The 20,243-nt window shown below is 44.0% G+C and overlaps 1 protein-coding gene across 1 annotated transcript; it reads right to left on the bottom strand.

The window, feature by feature from the left end:
- Nucleotides 1–1,320: 1,320 nt before the first annotated feature.
- Nucleotides 1,321–20,243, bottom strand: me3 (malic enzyme 3, NADP(+)-dependent, mitochondrial). The gene is made up of 15 exons (XM_039014816.1): nt 19,926–20,243; nt 18,693–18,913; nt 11,857–11,987; nt 11,431–11,580; nt 11,254–11,329; nt 10,957–11,118; nt 9,100–9,203; nt 8,843–8,952; nt 8,466–8,563; nt 7,666–7,779; nt 7,265–7,370; nt 6,930–7,072; nt 6,547–6,720; nt 3,830–3,928; nt 1,321–3,682 (listed from the first exon to the last, which is right to left on the bottom strand). Exons 2-15 carry the CDS (start codon nt 18,906–18,908, stop codon nt 3,521–3,523), a joined length of 1,845 nt encoding a protein of 614 aa, XP_038870744.1. The 5' UTR covers nt 18,909–18,913; nt 19,926–20,243; the 3' UTR covers nt 1,321–3,520.

The raw sequence follows: 20,243 nt of genomic DNA, 5'->3' as shown, positions 1-20,243 counted from the left end.
GGAAAGGTCTGCCTCAAGACCCAGCAGGTTCTATGTGAGTCCCCGTGAATACTTCTATTTAATTTGATGTGTTTCTCCACTGAGATCTATAGATCTAACTTCACGCCCTCCTCCCCAGGGCTCGTTCAACTTCCGGGGCCACCCGCTGACGACCCCGCGGCTGCCCAAGCAGAGGCAGTACCTGCAGGAGCTTCTGGAGCAGGCTGACAGCAGACGGAGCAGACAGATACAGGCCCACCAAGCACAGGACCTCATAGACCGCTTGGGACAGGTCCAGCTAGCAGCCGAGTGAGTGTGTGTGTGTGTGTGTGTGTGTGTGTGTGTGTGTAGTGGGTTAGGGGGAGCAAGTGCACAATTTCAGAGAGAGGTGTAAAGAAAGGGAATTCAGCAAGGGTCTATATATCCTCTTTGCTTTGCAGCTGGAGGAGCTCAGCAGTAAAGTGCCTGGCAGGCAGCCGGCCTCGGGGGGTACCCCGTTTGGCCGCCGAGCACAAGAGAGAGACGGACATGATCAACAGGACCAACAGAAAGTGAGAGGGAAGGGAACAGGCTTTGGTAGAGGCTTTGAGAGGGGGTAGTACTTGTCTGCTACTTCCATTCAACGCAGTTTTGAAAATATCAGAACCCAGAACCAAATCGTGTAGATGGCAAGCACACGCAAGATCTGGTTCTGGGTTTGGAGATGAATGACATAGCAATATACTTAAGAATGGTTATGATTGATGGAGAGCAGCACCAATGATTGTTTCCCTCCCCTAGGATGATAACTGATCGGATACATCGCCACGATAGGCAAAGAAGGATGAGGGTGGGGCTAGAGGAGACGTGGGGGCGGAGCATGGAAGCGAGAGACTGAGAGAACTAATTACGTTGGTAACCAGTTTATAATAGCAATAAAGCACCTCAGGGGTTTGTGCTACATGGCCAATATTCCACGGCTATGGGCTGTATCCAGGCACTCTGCGTTGCGCGTAAAACATCCCTTAGCCGCGGTTATTCAAATGATCCTGGAATAATAAGGCCTATATAAATGTAAAGAGTTGCCCTTCTAGTTACTCTTCCTGTCTTTCAATGAATAAGGCCTATAAAAAGTGTTGTTCCTCTTGTTTCAGGGTTGGCTGTTGCCTGCTGATAGACCAGTGCTCGGGACTGCAGCGCTGTCTGCAGTTTAAGAGACGCTCCAGCTACAGTGTGTCCTTCCAACATGTGGAAGGACACACGCTACATCAGGAGCATGACACACGCTACATCAGCAGCATAACACACGCTACATCAGCAGCATGACACACACAATGTGTTAATCATCAATCAAACACTTAGTAGTTTTGCTAACAATATTCACTTAGTGCCTTTTTTATTCCCTTCCAAAAACATACATTTTTCCTTGAAAACCCCAAATAGAATTCCTTCTGTGGTGCATCACGCCTAAGCAGAGCATAATATTCTCTGGGGGAAAAGAAAATATAACATTACCATGTCTGTCATTACCTTTGGCAAAAACACCTAAACAGAAACAGGCAACGCTTTATACAAAACTACACACAAAAGATGCAACGCCTCCATTATTAAAAAAGCATACCCAAAGAGTCAATCACATATGTAATTATTTTAGCGCTCATCTTGCTCCCGACAACCCAAGGCATTCTCAGCTATAAGCAAGCACTGCTTATTGGCGGGAACATGTGAACTATAACTCGACGCTGTTTTAATGTTTAGAAACGTCAATAATCATCGTTGCGATACAGTTTTGGAAACATGGAACTTATCTTTCATATTAGCGAGTAAGAATCTTTCAAATAAAAAATATTAACTTACTGAAGCAGGTTTGCAGACATCCATACAACTGTATGCCTACAGTTGACGAACTACACTCCCCCCGTTATGCTTACACAGGTGTTCGAGCACGACAGCACAGGTGGTCTTCTGTAAGTGGTAGACTAGTGCTTATTAAAGCTTCCACTGTACACAAACGTCGGGCACTGCACTAACCTGAAGTCCCTTGTGGCTCAGTTGGTAGAGCCCGGCGCTTGCAACGCCAGGGTCGTGGGTTCAATTCCGACGAGTACGAAAAAAATATAAAATTGCACTCACTACTGTAAGTCGCTCTGGATAAGAGTGTCTGCTGAATTACTCAAATGTAAAAGTCAGTTCCTAATGGTAATGATGTCGGGGATAAAAATGTAGCTAGTCATCTCGTTAAAACTCTGACAGCATCAACAGGGAATCTGTGACAAAGTCTAGAATAAAAATACAAGATGAACAGGGTGTCCTATTTTAAATTCTATTGGTTAATCTACCTGGTCCTCTTGTAACCCAGGCTTTGGCAGGAGTGTAGTATGAAGTGACAACGGGGAGCAACAAGTTGTCAGTTAATAATATATTGGAGTTTAAAATCAATGATACTGCAGTGTGAACCAGCTTGTACATATCATTCTTTGCTAATATCTGATAGAATCCTCCAACTAAAGACTAGAATCTGCAGGATATTACATGTGAGGTCAAGAGGTCAAACAGAGGCCAGCACTATGAGGGTTTGCGTTTATATCTGGACAAGAGGTCCATCTTAATAGTCTAAAACTGGAGGTCTCCTCCTATGCTTGTCTCCTCTCTTTTATCTAGACTAATTTGAAAACAATGGACAGGTAAAGGCGATATGGGATTCACCCATCCACTTTTCCAAGTGAAGGAAGCAAGGGAAAACTATTGAGATGCACCCTACAATAGATGACAGAAACCTTTCGGGAATATGCCATTTCTTCCCAAATTAGCCTATTAGTTATTAAAGCTAGTCCAAACATGCTCAACGGAGTGTGTTATTAGGGGTTTGGTGACACAGAAGTCTGTCTCCAGATTCTGTATCAATCACAAATAAATAATCTCAAAATAGAATATAGAAACATAGAAATAGAATGTATAGAACAGAAAAGGTTCCCTCAAGTTACACATGAAACGTCGTGGCACTAACCTGGCAATTCGATTATATGGGCACGTATAGAGATATATGGTAAACAAAGCAAATACAAAAGTCAAGGGGGACATCAAATGAAATGACTGAACTTTCCAAAAAATACCCCTTAACAATTATATTTCTGCTGGTTAACCATTTGTAATCTCCTACAGATGTACATCCTATGTATTACATTCTATGGGCACTGGGGAGTGTCTAGAGGCAATGGAGTGTCTCGTCTTGATGACCTAACTGCAGAAGGCGTTGGGCGCGTTCCTCTGTCCAGGCGTTGCGGACACATGTCAGATCTTACAACACCTGGATAGGTATTTTATGTATGAGTTGACCACATATGTTATAGCAATCTGGTTCCGGAAGGCACTGTCGATGCCGTGGAATGCAACCATTGGTTGATGCATGCAACGTCTGAGCAGGGGAACGCGACTACTGAGTAATGATTGGTGAAATGATGCGAAATCTGGAGAGGAGAGGCGGCAGCGCATGTCTGATATGTGTAGCTCCCTTGTGCTGTACTGAGGGATCGAACAAGAGGTGGCTGATAGGAGATGGAGTTCACACGTCCTGGACATTCATGGCGTCCTGGGGCCAGTCGTAGGTGTCCTGGACGAAGGAGTCGTAGTCGGGGCTGTAGACATGGGAGAGCACGAACGCCTCCTTGTCCTTGGGCTCCGGGTACAGGGAGGCAATTTTGTGTCTGTACGCATAGTCAACCACCTGAGAGATGGGTAGAGAGAAATATCAATTAGTTACACAGAGCACTGATGTATTGACATGGAGAAAGTGTCTTTCTCTGCAGTAACATCTGTGTTGATGTGGGAATGTATTGATGGTATTGATGCTTTTGTGGTGTCAGTCTCTAACCTTGACAGCGATCTTAAAGGACACTTCTCTGATGCTGTTGAGTGGAGGGTAGAGTCTTCCCTCGGCCAGGTGCTCCTCTGTTACCATGTCAGCTATCGCCTGAGAGGGAGAGAAACAGGAAATGAAAAAGAGAAGTAAAGAAATGGAGGGCTCTATGCTCTACCACTTTGGATTTGAAATTATACAATGACTGAGGTTAAAGTGCAGACTCTTTCTAAACACTTCTACATTAATGTGGATGCTACCATGATTATGGATAATCCTGAATAATCAAGAGTGAGAAAGTTAGACACACATATCATGCCCCCAAGACGCTAACTTCTTTCCATCACAATAACAGGGGAGGTTAGCATTTTTGGGGGTGCCTCCAACTTTCTCATTCATCATTATTCACGATTCATTCAGAATTATTCGTAATCACCGTAGCATCCACATTAATGTAGAAGTGTTTAGAAACATATTACATTCTTATTTACAATAAAAGTGACTCAAATGACAATACAGTATTTACCAGTCATTTCTATTGGGCACAAAATAATCTGAAACGCAACCAAAACAAACAGAAAATGCATCCAACAAGTTTGTAGAGTCACAAGCTTGATGTAAAGAAGTACATTTGTCCCAATACTATTGGTCCCCTAAAATGGGGGGGGACTTTGTACAAAAAGTCCTGTAATTTCGAAACAGTTCACCCGATATGGATGAAATACCACAAAATTAAAGCTGACAGTTTGCACTTCAACCTCATAGTCATTGTATCACTTCAAATCCAAAGTCCTAGAGTATAGAGCCAAAACAAAAAAATTGTTATTGTCCCAATACTTTTGGAGCCCACTGTATATATTTAGATCAATGATTATTTCAAGAAAGGGAGAATCCATCCATGAATACAGTGCATTCCGAGAGTCCTTTTAAGCAATCTAGCCAAAGGGGGTGTTCTGTCATGCTGGCACGAACTCTGAGCTCACTGGGGTGTGGCTACTGACTGGGCACAAGTTCAGATGAAAAACATTTCTCATTTAGATGGCTAAAATCACAATGCTATCTTCACAAAAGTATTCTCATATTTCATCATATATTATTTACAAAATGTAGATGTAAACCTGATACATAGGATGTGTACACTTTCAGAGTTACCGTTACCTTGATATACCATCCTTAATGACTTCACAGAATAATAAACAATGTGATAGGATTATTCTTTAGACCCCCCCAGACCATTCTTAACATTTGGACACCAGAAATTAATATTTTGACGTTAGAGTTTTTAGGCAGGCCACACTCTCTCTAGACAAAGCATTCCTTTGGTGGATACTGAAAGGCAGAGCGGAAAAGTTCTTAAATTCCTTCTTAAATTTACGACCCAGTGTTAAGGTATCAAGACCGGCACAGTCTGGCTATCTTCAAACATTTGCCTAGCTGATGGGTCCTTTGATCTACTGTCAGGAGAGTCATGACAGTGTTTAGATTGACGAATAAGGCTGTAATGTAACAAAATATGGAAAAAGGGAAAGGGTCTGAATACTTTCCAAATGCACTGTATATTCAAAGAGCGCCTATATGCTGCAGGAGTGGTCCTTGAGTTGCCTTTCCTCCCACAGACACGTTTCCATAAAATCCCTGCTTCACTCCTCCCGCAGCCATTGGATAGGCATATAATGCCAATATGCTATGGTCTAATTTACTTTCACTTGCCCACTGTAACCTACAGGTTATGGGTTACTCAATCTAGTGGGCTGCTGAAAGTTTAGTATGGGCTGCAAAATAGTGGTGTTGTACAAATTTGGAGGGCAGCTCGACATGTGACACATACACACTCATAGCTCCTGGTCTCCAGGATCCCAAGATAATTAGCATGCAGTCGTTAGAAGAATAGAACTACTGTTAGTTAAACACCATGGATAAGGTCATTAGTTGAAATTACGCACCAATTTTTTGTTCCCCCCTATTCTGAACGTCCCTTTCATCATTTAGGCCTCACTGTTAGACTTTCTAAGCTACTGTAGGCTATGCAAGGTGTTCGCCTAGGCTACGCAGCAGAACGTTGCAGTGAATTCGGAGGGCAGACTGACAGGGAGTCCTAGGTCTCTTCGCAGTCAGTGACAAAAGTTTCTTAATTTGGTTGTGCTCATAAAGCATCATGACCATTTTAATAAAGTATATGCCTATAAGTCTGAAGTAGCCAGGGGGAAACTTAGTGTGTGTGTGTGCAGTGACGCCGGTTATATGTGCATGTGCGCCAAACCTTTCCTCCAAAGGGCCACAGTCTGTGACTCACAGCACTCGCCTTTACCCGCTGCACTGTCTGCAGTGGTGTGTGTAAGAGAGATTTCTCATTCACTTAGCATTTTGGATGTGTCTCCCTGCACACTGTAATAGTGCACTTTAACCACATATTTAGAAATGACCCAGTTTTCCTAACCACACCAATATTTCTACTTTCATTTTTCAAACGACACAAGGTAAATTGGAAAAATAATATAAAAATATATATATTTTACAGGGTAGAAAAATGAGAAATTGAAACAGTTAAAAATTTTCTATTTTACGAGTGGACAGAATTTTTGGGAAATTGAAACTAATATTATGTTATTTAACTTGAACAATAGTATTAGATCATTGGATTGATAAGCATTACATACACTCTTAACCTCTGCTGTTTGGGAATGTTTGTATGTCTTTCGGTGAAAATGTCAAATTAAAAGACAAACAGTTACCTCGGCTGTGGTGAGGAAGATGTCGTCAGAGATTTGGCGCACCCCGCAGGCGATGACCCCCAATGCCACGCCAGGGAACACGTAGGCGTTGTTCCCCTGACCGGGGATGAAGGAGCGCCCGTCAGCCAGGGTCACCTTACTAAAGGGGCTGCCACTGGCAAAGATGCCCCGCCCCTGGGAGAGAGGGAGAACATGAGAAAGAGAGCGAGCGAGACAAAGTGAGAGAGAGCAAAAGAGCGAGCATGAGAGAGCCTTAATTCTATTTCAGATCATTCTATTTCTATGACAGCAAGGATATTTAGTAAGCATACATTGATTGGCACTCAAACAAGGGAACAGTGAGTGAATGTCTATTCTCTAGGTTAGGGTCAGAGTTTCAGTACCTCGGTGAGTTGGTAGCACTGCTCGGCGGTGCACTCTGCCTTGCTGGTGGGGTTACTCAGGGCGAAGATGATGGGCCGCTCGTTGAAGGACGCCATGTCCTTGATGATCTTCTCAGTAAACGCCCCTCCGATGGCCGCCGCTCCTGCAGACAGGGGAGAAGAAAAAAAAAGAGTACTGAGTGTAAGAACAAAACACGCATATCTTCCTGAGATGCTCTGCAATGTTGAGCTTCTGTCCAGTGTCCATTTCTGGTCTGTTTCTAAAGAAACATTCTGTACATGACAGATGAGCCTTAGTTACACTTGTGAGACAATATGTGATCATGGCGACTGACCGATGAGGGCGGTGGGCTTGACGGTGTGCACCACCTCCTCCAGGGTCTTGATGTGGGCGTGGTCGTGGGCAAACTCCTCCTTCTCATGGTTCAGGTTTCCTCTGCCCTGTGGGTCACACCATGGTAACGTCAGTCAGTCTGACATACAACTGGATCCAGTTCAGGAGGCCGTAACGTTCTGAACGTTGCCCATAGAACTGACGGACATTATTCCCTATTCTACATGACAGTGCAGCATAACTGAGCTACATGATCTTTCTATCTGAAAGTTCTGTAACATTGCATCCTACTGAACACGACCAATGTCTTGGTGGACAGCTCAGGAGAAGGCTGATTAGATCAGCGTTTTGAAGCTATTCAAGTGTATTAGGTTAGCTATGATAATATGGTATTTCTGTTACCTTGACGATGAGGCCCCTGGAGTCGACCATCCAGATTTTCTTTGCGGCTTCCGTTGCCGACACCCCCTCCTTCGCCATGGCCATGATTAGCAAGTGGGCAATACCCAGTGCAGCCTGGGTAATAAAAAAAAAGCAGTGGTAAAGTCCTTAAATAAAAATACTTGAAAGTTCTCCTTATGTCGTTTTGGGGGTATTTATATTTTTGACGACTTTTACTTCACTACATTCCTAAAGAAAAGAATGTCCTTTTAACTCCATACATTTTCCCTTATACCCAAAAGTACATTTTTAATACTTAGCAGGACATGAAAATGGTCAAATTCACACACTTATCAAGAGAAATCCCTGGTCAGCCTCTGATCTGGCGGACTCACTAAACACACATGCTCGTTTGTAAATTATGTCCGAGTGTTGGAGTGTGCCCCTGGCTATCAGTAAAAAATAATGATTTTGTAAAAATTATGCCATTTGGTCTGCTTAACATAAGGAATTTGAAATAACATACTTTTGATACTTGCAAAACTATTTTTGCAATTACATTTACTTTTGAGTCATTTTCTATTAAGGTATCTTTACTTTTACTCAAGTATGACATCATTGTAAAAAAGACAGTTCCATGATGCATCCTGCTACTAAGCAATCTACCCAATCACTGCCATGCAACATGATGATTTTCAAGCCATTTCATCTGCATGCTTGTGCTATCTTTCAAGGCTTGATTCAAGAGAGTGAGGTTTCCAAAAAAATCGACATGTTTTGGAGTTTAAAATGAACACAGATCAGCACGTTTGTCCTCTTACCTCCCCGGCCCCCTGGAACACAAAGGTGTGGTCTGACAGTTTGTTCTTAGTGATCTTCAGAGCAGCCAAGACCCCAGCTACTGCTACTGAGGCTGTGCCTGTGACAGAGTGAGTGAGACAGGGAGAGAAAGAGACAAGCACAGGAGAAATAAGAGAGAGGGTGAGAAACACAAGGGATGGGTTATACGGTTGTTCTCAGAAGTCAGAATGGTTTTGCACATCCATCTTTCAACAGTACACAAAACTCTATTATGTGTCTCACACTAAGACCACAGGAGGGCTTCAGTCATCCATACAAACAGGAGGGCATCAGTCATCCATACAGCAAATAAGGCGTATGGAGTGCGAGTAGATTTGACAGGGAAAAAGAGAAAGACCTTGAATGTCGTCGTTGAAGGTGCAGTAGCGGTTGCGGTATTTGTTGAGGAGGCGGAAGGCGTTGGAGTTGGCAAAGTCCTCAAACTGGATCAGGCAGTTCATTCCATACCTGCATTCCGTGGAGCAGTGAACAGTCAGTCAAATTACACACACACACACACACACACACACACACACACACACACACACACACACACACACACACACACACACACACACACACACACACACACACACACACACACACACTACCCACTTGTCAGTAACTGCCTGCATGAACTCATCGATGAGGTCATCGTACTCCTTTCCTCTGATCCTCTTGTGCTTCAGGCCGATGTACAGGGGGTCTTCCAGGAGTGCCTGATCAAAAATAACATTTCACCCTCAAGCTCTATGACCAGGGCCTCCAGGAAATAAGGGAAGTAACTAAGTGATAGTGGAGGCCTGAATTCCAAATCATCATCTAGCACCTGTCCAACCCCTTCAGAGCTACAGGAGGGGGGAGGGGCTTGGGGTCCATTTGGAATTGAACAACACTGTTATGCAATCTTGGTGAATCCCAAAATTATTGTATTCCTACCATAACCCTACTTAGATCTCACTGCCATACAACTACCAGCAGCATATTTAGTTCACTAGGTAAGAAATAAACTCAGCAAACTTAAACATGTGTTAATATTTGTAAGAACATAAGATTCAACAACTGAGACAAACTGAACAAGTTCCACAGACATGTGACAGAAATGGAATAATGTGTCCCTGAACAAAGGTGCGGGGGGGGGGGGGGTCAAAATCAAAAGTAACAGTCGGTATCTGGTATGGCCACCAGCTGCATTAGGTACTGCAGTGCATCTCCTCCTCACGGACTGCACCAGATTTGCCCGTTCTTGCTGTGAGATGTTACCCCACTCTTCCACCAAGGCACCTGCAAGTTCCCAAACATTTCTGGGGGGGGGGAATGGCCCTAGCCCTCACCCTCTGATCCAACAGGTCCCAGACATGCTCAATGGGATTGAGATCCGGGCTCTTTGCTGGCCATGGCAGAACACTGACATTCCTGTCTTGCAGGAACTCACGCACAGAACGAGCAGTATGGCTGGCGGCATTGTCATGCTGGAGGGTCATGTCAGGATGAGCCTGAAGGAGGGGTACCACATGAGGGAGGAGGATGTCTTCCCTGTAACGCACAGCGTTGAGATTGCCTGCAATGACAACAAGCTCAGTCCGATAATGCTGTGACACACCGCCCCAAACCATGACGGACCCTCCACCTTGAAATCGATCCCGCTCCAGAGTACAGGCCTCGGTGTAACGCTCATTCCTTCGACGATAAACGCGAATCAGACCATCACCCCTGGTGAGACAAAACCGTGACTTGTCAGTGAAGAGCACTTTTTGCCAGTCCTGTCTGGTTCAGCAACGGTGGGTTTGTGCCCATAGGCGACGTTGTTGCCGGTGATGTCTGGTGAGGACCTGCCTTACAACAGGCCTACAAGCCCTCAGCCCAGCATCTCTCAGCCTATTGCGGACAGCCTGAGCACTGATGGAAGGATTGTGCGTTCCTAGTGTAACTCGGACAGTTGTTGTTGTCATCCTGTACCTGTCCCGCCGGTGTGATGTTCGGATGTACCGATCCTGTGCAGGTGTTGTTACACGTGGTCTGCCACTGCGAGGACGATCAGCTGTCCTTCCTGTCTCTCTGCAGCGCTGTCTTAGGTGTCTCACAATACGGACATTGCAATTTACTGCCCTGGCCACATCTGCAGCCCTCATGCCTCCTTGCAGCATGCCTAAGGCACGTTCCCGCAGATGAGCAGGGACCCTGGGCATTTTTCTTTTGGTGTTTTTCAGAGTCAGTAGAAAGGCCTCTTTAGTGTCCTAGGTTTTCATAGCTGTGACCTTAATTGCCTACCGTCTGTAAGCTGTTAGTGTCTTAACGACCGTTCCACAGGTGCATGTTCATTAATTGTTTATGGTTCATTGAACAAGCATGGGAAACAGTGTTTAAACCCTTTACAATGAAGATCTGTGAAGTTATTTGGATTTTATTTATTAGCCTACAGAGGCCCATTGGGCCTGGGTGTTTCTTGATGGAGTGTCCCGGTAGAAGTACCTGGTTGTCGGTGCCTACGTCCAGCAGCACTGGTAGACACTGCTGGGGTGGCACTCCTCCGCAGGCCGTGTACAGGGCCAGTTTACCCACTGGGATGCCCATGCCGTAACTGCCCAGGTCGCCCAGACCCAGGATACGCTCTCCGTCCGTCACCACAATGGCCTGGGAATACACACACACACGGTTTGGTTCACATGGTGAAACTTGTAGTCTCCACCTATGGGAGACTTATGCTGTTTACACCCTTATGTCCACATCCTGTACCATGGAATAAAGTGTGTGTTAGGCACTCCTTACCTTGATGTTCTCCTCAGGCCAGGAGTTGAGCATGGTGGCGATGTGGCCTTTATCATGGATGGTGATGAAGAGACCTCTGTGGGATACATGCTATACACTTCAGAACCACTATCATCTATCATCACACAACAATTCCCTGGGTGTGTGTGCGTGCGTGTATGTGTGTTTCATGCCTACCGTGGTCTCCTGAAGGCCAGTCCGTACTGTTGGCAGGCCAACCCTACAGTGGGGGTATAGACAATGGGCATGAACTCCTCTACATCAGACGTCAGCAGGCGGTAAAACAACTTCTCATTCCTGTCCTGCAGAGTCATCAGCAAGATGTACCTAAGAGAGAGAAATGGACAGAGAGAGAGAGAAATGGAGAGAGAAATGGGGGGGAAAGAGAAATGGAGAAAGAGCGAGAAATGTAGAAAAATGGGGGGGGGGAAATGGAGAGAGAAAAATGGGGAGAGAGAAAGCAGAACAAGGTGAAACAAAGATCAGTAAGTGATGAGGGAGATTAAAGCTACTATATTTCTGTGTATTTTTAGCCATCATGTGTGTGTGTTTTATTTGCATCTGAGTGAGAGTGTGTGTGTGTGTGTGTGTGCGCGCGCTCACTTGTCGAGGGGGTTGCGGCCCTCGTAGCTCTTCATGATACGGAGCACCTGGACGTCCTGGGAGAGGTAGACGGGGGGCAGCAGGCCGTGGATGCCCAGCTGCAGGCGCTCCTGTAGGGTGAAGGCCATGCCCTGCAGGGGGTTGGAGACGCACACATCCAACATAAAGGGTCAACGATAACACTGTGTAACAGACACCATCCAATGTTGTAGCATTGGTATAGCTAGCATTGATCTAGCTAGCTCTTGTTCACATAAACACCCAGTTATCAAGCCTTTACAATTATTGTCTTCAATAGAGAAGCTTTAGAGCTTTAGCTCTGTTGTGGTTCTGATCATGTCTTGAGCATTCCTTTTTTTTAGGCCTATTGCATGTAGGGAAATTCATATAGTTGCTCAGAGGGCTGACCGGACCCCAACTTTGTGGTCTGGTTGTGCTTAGAGCCACTACTCTGTCATGTCAGTATTCTGGCGTTCCCTCTCTCACACACTCGCTCTAGCTCTTCTTTCTTTCTTCAAATGGAAAGAATTCTTCAGAAAGCACTAGGCTCGTGCTCGTGTAAATTTGTAATAGTCTAATGTAACACTTGCACCTGGGGCTTGGTCCATTAATAATAAACAGCTGTTAATATGTCAATCACAGTGACACACTCAGGGGTTTCTGGATCAAAAAGGGGCTTAGTTGGTGGGCGTGGCAGGGGGCGTTGCAATCTGCGTGGTCAGCCCATCGGTGCAGCTGAATTTAAGAGAACATTTTAGAGGCCCCCCATCTTGGCGGTGTAGAGAAATCTTTGACTTTTTAAGCCAATTTCGTGCATTCTACTAATTTATCCATAAAGTTCAGATATTTTTTTTGCAGTTTTAAAGCAGATTTGCTGCAATTCTGTACATTTTGACATGGAGCTGGAAAAAAATGTTGCCATTTTAAAACAAATGTCCTGCTAATCTACATATTCTGCCATGGAGCGGAGATAAAATGTTGTAGTTCTAAGGTTAATTTCCTGCAATTCCATGCATTTTGCCATGGCTAATGCCATGTTCTTTTTGGAATTTTCAAATCTCCCTGACTGTCTAGCTTTTATTTTGGTGATTGTTAGTACTCAAAGATTATATTATGAAAAAAGATATACGGTGCCTTAAGAAAGTATTTACTTACTTATTTGTAATTTTGTTGTGTTAATTCAAAACGTATTCAAAATTGATTAAATATATTTTCTCACCCATCTACACACAATACCCCATAATGACAAAGTGAAAATATGTTTTTAGACATTTTTGTTAATTTATAGAAAATTCTGAAATATTTCATTTGCATAAGTATTCACACCCCTGAGTCAATACTTTGTAGAAACCCCTCCGGCAGCGATTACAGCTGTGAGTCTTTCTGGGTAAGTCTCTAACTGCTTTCCACACCTGGATTGTGTAACATTGGCACATTATTCTTGTCAAAATTCTTCAAGCTCTGTCAAATTGTTTGTTGATCATTGCAAGACAACCATTGTCAGGTCTTACTATAGATTTTCAAATAGATTTAAGTCAAAACTGTAACTTGACCACTCAGGAACATTCACTGTCTTCTTGGTAAGCAACTCCAGTGTAGATTTGGCCATGTGTTTTTGGTTAATGTCCTGCTGAAAGGTGAATTCATCTCCCAGGGTCTGGTGAAATCAGACTGAACCAGGTTTTCCTCTAGGATTTTGCCTGTGCTTAGCTCCATTCCTTTTCTTTTTTTATCCTGAAAAACTCCCCAGTCCTTAACGATTACAAGTATACCCATAACATGATGCAGCCACCACTATGCTTGAAAATATGGAGAGTGGTACTCAGTAATGTGTTGTATTGGATTTGCCCTCAACACAACACTTTTTTATTTTACCTTTATTTAACTAGGCAAGTCAGTTAAGAACAAATTCTTATTTTCAATGACAGCCTAGAAACAGTGGGTTAACTGCCTGGTTCAGGGGCAGAACGACAGATTTTGACCTTATCAGCTCGGGGATTCGATCTTGCAACCTTTCAGTTACTAGTCCAAATCTCTAACCACTAGGCTACCTGTGCTTTGCCACATGTTTTGCAGTATTACTTTAGTGCCTTTTAGCAAACAGGATGCATGGTTTTGAATATTTTATTCTGTTCAAGCTTCCATCTTTTCACTCTGTCAGTTAGGTTAGTATTGTGGAGTAACTACAGTACAATGTTGTTGAACAATCCTCAGTTTTATCCTATCACAGCCATTGTCGGAAAGATATCAGTTTGTCTCCGGATGGTTTGTCCTCTGGCAAATCAACTGTACATTTCGGTGTTCCTCAAGGCTTTGTTTTAGGACCACTATTGTTTTACTTTACCTCTTGGTGATGTCATTCAGAAACATAATGTTAACTTTCACTGCTATGCGGACGACACACAGCTGTACATTTCGATGAAACATGGTGAAGCCCCAAAATTGCCCTCCCTGGAAGCCTGTGTTTCAGACGTAAGGAAGTGGATGGCGGCAAATTTTCTACTTTTAAACTCAGACAAAACAGAGATGCTAGTTCTAGGTCCCAAGAAATAAAGATCTTATGTTGAATCTGACAATTAATCTTGATGGTTGTACAGTTGTCTCAAATAAAACTGTGAAGGACCTCTGCATTACTCTGGACCCTGATCTCTCTTTTGTCGAACATATCAAGACTGTTTCAAGGACAGCTTTTTTCCATCTACGTAACATTGCAAAAATCAGAAACTTTCTGTCCAAACATTATGCAGTAAAATGTATCCATGCTTTTGTCACTTCTAGGTTAGACTACTGCAATGCTCTACTTTCCAGCTACCCGGATAAAGCACTAAATCAACTTCAGTTAGTGCTAAAACACGGCTGCTAGAATCTTGACTAGAACCAACATTTTTTATCATATTACTCCAGTGCTAGCCTCTCTACACTGGCTTCCTGTTAAGGCAAGGGCTGATTTCAAGGTTTTACTGCTAACCTACAAAGAATTACATGAGCTTGCTCCTACTTATCTTTCTGATTTGGTCATGCCGTACATACCTACATGTACGCTACGGTCACAAGACGCAGGCCTCCTTACTGTCCCTAGAATGTCTAAGCAAACAGCTGGAGGCAGGGCTTTCTCCTATAGAGCTCCATTATTATGGAATGGTCTGTCATTCCATGTGAGAGACGCAGACTCGGTCTCAACCTTTAAGTGTTTATTGAAGACTCATCTCTTCAGTAGGTCCTATGATTGAGTGTAGTCTGGCCCAGGAGTGTGAAGGTGAAACGGAAAGGCACTGGTGCACCGAACTGCCCTTGCTGTCTCTGCCTGGCTGGTTACCCTCTCTCCACTGGGATGCTCTGCCTCAAACCCTATTACAGGGGCTGAGTCACTGGCTTACTGGTGCACTTCCATGCTGTCCCTAGGAGGGGTGCGTCACTTGAGTGGGTTGAGTCACTGACGTGATCTTCCTGTCCGGGCTGGCGCCCCCCCTTGGGTTTGTGCTGTGGGGGAGATCTTCGTGGGCGTATTATACTCAAACTTGTCTCAGGATGGTAAGTTGGTGGTTGAAGATATCCGTCTGGTGGTGTGGGGGCTGTGCTATGGCCAAGTTGGTGGAGTTATATCCTGCCTGTTTGGCCCTGTCCGGGGGTATCGTCGGACGGGGCCACAGTGTCTCCCGACCCCTCCTGTCTCAGCCTCCAGTATTTATGCTGCAATAGTTTGTGTTGGGGGGCTAGGGTCAGTCTGTTATATCTGGAGTATTTCTCCTGTCTTATCCGGTGTCCTGTGTGAATTTAAGTATGCTCTCTCTAATTCTCTCTCTCTCGGAGGACCTGAGCCCTAGGACCATGCCTCAGGACTACCTGGCATGATGACTCCTTGCTGTCCCCAGTCCACTTGGTCGTGCTGCTGCTACAGTTTCAACTGTTCTGCCTGCGGCTATGGAACCCTGACCTGTTCACCGGACGTGCTACCTGTCCCAGACCTGCTGTTTTCAACTCTCTAGAGACAGCAGGAGCGGTAGAGATACTCTGAATGATCGGCTATGAAAAGCCAACTGACATTTACTCCTGAGGTGCTGACCTGTTGCACCCTCTACAACCACTGAGATTATTATGGTCATCTATGAACATTTGGCCATGTTCTGTTATAATCTCCACCCGGCACAGCCAGAAGAGGACTGGCCACCCCTCATAGCCCTGTTCCTCTCTAGGTTTCTTCTTAGGTTCTGGCCTTTCTAGGGAGTTTTTCCTAGCTACTGTGCTTCTACACCTGCATTGCTTGCTGTTTGGGGTTTTAGGCTGGGTTTCTGTACAGCACTTTGTGACATCAGCTGATGTAAGAAGGGCTTTATAAATACATTTGATTGATTATGTTGTAAAGTCACCATTGGCCTCATGCTGAAATCCCTGAGGTCTCCTAATTTACCAGCAACTGAGTTAGGAAGGACACATGTATCTTTGTAGTGAATGGGTGTATTGATACACCAACCAAAGTGTAATTAATAACTTCACCATGCTCAAAGGGATATTCAATGTCTGCTTTTTTTACCAATAGGTGTCCTTCTTTGCAAGGCATTGGAAAACCTCTCTGGTCTTTGTGGTTGAATCTGTGTTTGAAATTTACTGCTCGACTGAGGGACCTTACAGATAATTGTATGTGTGGGGTACAGAGATGGGGTAGTCATTCAAAAATCACGTTAAACACTATTATTGCACAGAGTGACTCCATGCAACTTATTATGTGACTTCTTAAGCATATTTTTTCTCCTGAATTATTTAGGCTTGAAAAACATAATTCCACTTTGATATTATGGGGTATTGTGTGTAGGCCAGTGACATAAAATATAAATTTACTCCATTTTAAATTCAGACTGTATCACAGCAAAATGTGTAAAAAGTCAAGGGGTGTGAATACTTTCTGAAGGCACTGTAGGTCCATTATCTTTTCTACATCACGTTTTTTTTTTTTACACTGTTTGGATTTAGGCGTCCCCAAAAAATGCTTAGGTGGCCCGCCCAAGAATTTTAATGGCAGAAAAATCGCTGCTTTCTCATACTATGTGATGTTAATTGGGATTTTTCCCCTGAGTCAGATGAACTCGTGAGAACCTAAGAACTGTTTTATGGTGTGATTGTTAAAATGTTTTAATAACTGGTGATATAAAATGTCCTTCAATATGCTGAAGGGTGAATGGGACTGTGTTAGAGATTAATGGTCATAATTGAGAGCAGACTTTGGAACAGTAGTCTGGAGGATGAAAGGTCATGTATTGGTCCCTTTCTACAACTTACACGTCTTTGCTAGGTAAAGCCCCGCCTTATCTCAGCTCACAGGTCACCATTGCAGCACCCACCCGTAGCACGCTCTCCAGCAGGTATATTTCACTGGTCACCCCCAAAGCCAATTCCTCCTTTGGCCGCCGTTCCTTCCAGTTCTCTGCTGCCAATGACTGGAACGAACTGCAAAAATCACTGAAGCTGGAGATTCATATCTCCCTCACTAACTTCAAGCACCAGCTGTCAGAGCAGCTCACAGATCACTGCACATAGCCCATCTGTATATAGCCCATCCAACTACCTCATCCCCATACTGTTATTTATTTTGCTCCTTTGCACCCCAGTATCTCTACTTGCACTCTCATCTTCTGCACATCTATCACTCCAGTGTTTAATTGCTATATTGTAATTATTTCGCCACTATGGTCTATTTTTTGCCTTACCTCATTTGCACACTGTATATAGACTTTTTCTATTGTATTATTGACTGTATGTTTGTTTATTCCATGTGTAACTCTGTGCTTTTGTTTGTGTCGCACTGCTTTGCTTTATCTTGGCCAGGTCGCAGTTGTAAACGAGAACTTGTTCTCAACTAGACTACCTGGTTAAATAAAGGTGAAATAAAATTAAAAATTAAAAAATTCACAAACATTTAAATTAAGTGCAAACAAAGACATAAATAATTCAACCACAAGATGGAAATACATTATTCGCACACTTACATATTCTGACACACACACACACACACACACACAGTTAATACCTGTGAGATAGAGCAGCAGTTAGAGGCCCTAGAGTAAACCCATCAAGGAAGCACAGCTGACTAGCCACAGCAATTACACTTTCATAGATAGATAGAAAGAGTTGGGTAATGCAAAGAGCAGACAAAAAAAAACTATACCCTATAATATGAAAATGTCTGGTGTACAAAAAAGGCCATCAGTGTTTTTTTTGTGTGTTTTTGAATCATGTTTCCTCACATAAAGTGCAGAACAGCAGTTCTAACAATGGACACTTCCTGTCCAGTTCAGTCTCATTGGCATCAACACGATGACCTAGAATAACCTGAAGAGGGGTGTCACATGGCCCATTTTAGATCAGGCTATAGAGAGGCTATAGAGATCCCAAGGCCCAATTGAACCTACATCTGCAGGGGCAAACAATATCAGTATCAGAACCATACTTGCATTTCACTCTTCACCCTTTATATCTATGTTACTATAATGTTCCAAACCAGACAGCCACACCCCCTTTACCTAAAGCTCTCTTATCAATGGGAACTTTGACTGACCTGATACTTACAGGCTTGTTTTGCAGGCCAATGCTAACTAGCGTTTGCGCAATGACTGTACCCAGTCATTGCACGAACGCTAGTTAGCATTGGTTCGCAAGACTACCTCCAACTTCCTTCATACTGGAGACAGAGACAGTACAGAAAGGGCCTAATTTACAAAATCCCGAAGTATCTAGCCACACACACTGTTTAACATTGCAACATATAATCTCAATTGTCTAAATGAGTGCAGTGGCTTTTCATCTGATGGCACTGCACTGTCTGTGGTGGTCTAGGGATTTACCTTGTTCAGGTGGGGGTTTCTGGTGATGTCATAGCCACGCTTCTTGGTGCTGACGCTGCCCTTGCGGCTCGAGCCCGAGTGGCACACTCTGACAGCCTCGATGCAGGTCACACGGGCCACGGTATCAGGATGGCCCGTTGTGCCCGCGAGGACCCTCATAGCGCCTGCTGTCATGCGTCTGCATAGCAACACACTCCTGCCTGGTAGGGAGTTCATATTTCCTGTGAAGAGAGAGGGCGGGAGAGGAGGTGTTGACTTTTCCTAAATCACCTCTGTTTAAAAAGAGAAGGGTGCAACTGCAGCCTGCAATTTGGGGCGTTCCTGCATCTGCAAGAACCCTCTAAATACTTCTATTGGTCCATTTTTAAGCTATGACTCTGGTATATTGGTGGGAGGCAGGGGCATTTCAGTACAGTAGGTGGCGATAATGCACCTTGAAGTTGGATGCCAACTGCTGATAAACCCCACAGAAGAAAACGCGGGGGCAACAACAGTTGCTAGCTTTTATTTATTTAACCAGGCAAGTCAGCTAAGAACAAATTATGATTTACAATGAAGGCCTACCAAAAGGCAAAATGCCTCCTGCGGGGACAGGGCTTGGGATACATTTTTTTTAAAAATAAATACAATATAAATATAGGACAAAACACACATCACAACAAGAGAGAAAACATAGCTATATGGGCACTGTTTTCCTGCAGTTCATACGATGACGGCTGGGGTTTGGTAGGCGGGAACGATGACACGGTGTGCTAGTTTAGCTAGCTAGTCCATGAGGGTCTCCTGTACACAACAGGGGGGGCGGGGGACGTTCATGCAGTAACCAATGGGATTCCCGAGGACACATGCAGGAATGCCTCGAATTGCGGGCTGCAGTTACATACTATTTTATTTTTTATAAAAAATACAGCAGACCTAGAATTTCATGCACGCAACCTGCATACCATCCAATGTCAGCATACAATTGGCCTCCGCATACAGTGGCCTAAACAACGCTAGGCCCTGAATCTATCACGTATGGCTAAGCATTTAATTCAATAAGTAATTCAACACTCGCAGTAGGTAAACAACAGGTGCCACGATGATGATGGCATTGTAAATACGGTGTTTTTCAGTATCCATCCTAATCGACAAGTTAATTTTGCATCTTGTTGTGCAACTGTGAGCTATATATGGTCTCAAAATATAGGCAGCAGCACACACATTGGGTTATTTACAAAACAAACTAAGTACCTTTAGCTCGCAACCTGAAAACCGTTTGACGCTGCCCTTGAGTTCCTATCCGTAAAAGCCTTCAATCTTCATAGGGTTTAGTAGCAGACGACTGTTTTCATCCGTGGATGTTGAGATGAATAGTCTGAAACAGCTGATACAAGCTTCTTTGACATTGAGGCTTTCACTTCCCAATGAATCTGTAGAAGAACCGCCCTTTTCGTCAAGACCGTCCAATCAGATAACGCGAAATGTGGTTCATGTCCCCCACCCTACGCTCCTCCTTCCTGTTTCTGTGTACTGTATTTTCCATTGTTATAATTTGTAGCTCTTCCTGTA

Source organism: Salvelinus namaycush, chromosome 19, assembly GCF_016432855.1.
Source record: "Salvelinus namaycush isolate Seneca chromosome 19, SaNama_1.0, whole genome shotgun sequence".
NCBI lineage: Eukaryota > Metazoa > Chordata > Actinopteri > Salmoniformes > Salmonidae > Salvelinus > Salvelinus namaycush.
The sequence above is the reverse complement of the archived record's forward strand: the minus strand, read 5'-3'. Positions and strand labels throughout refer to the sequence as shown.

What these genes read in the sequence shown, in the direction of transcription:
- me3 (XM_039014816.1), bottom strand. Translation starts at nt 18,908, where the DNA reads ATGAACTCCCTACCAGGCAGGAGTGTGTTGCTATGCAGACGCATGACA. An exon ending in TGTTCCAGGGGGCCGGGGAG is followed by an intron (nt 7,780 to 8,465) that starts GTAAGAGGACAA and finishes TTTATTACCCAG; the next exon opens with GCTGCACTGGGTATTGCCCA. An exon ending in AGTGCTACCAACTCACCGAG is followed by an intron (nt 6,721 to 6,929) that starts GTACTGAAACTC and finishes CCTCTCTCCCAG; the next exon opens with GGGCGGGGCATCTTTGCCAG.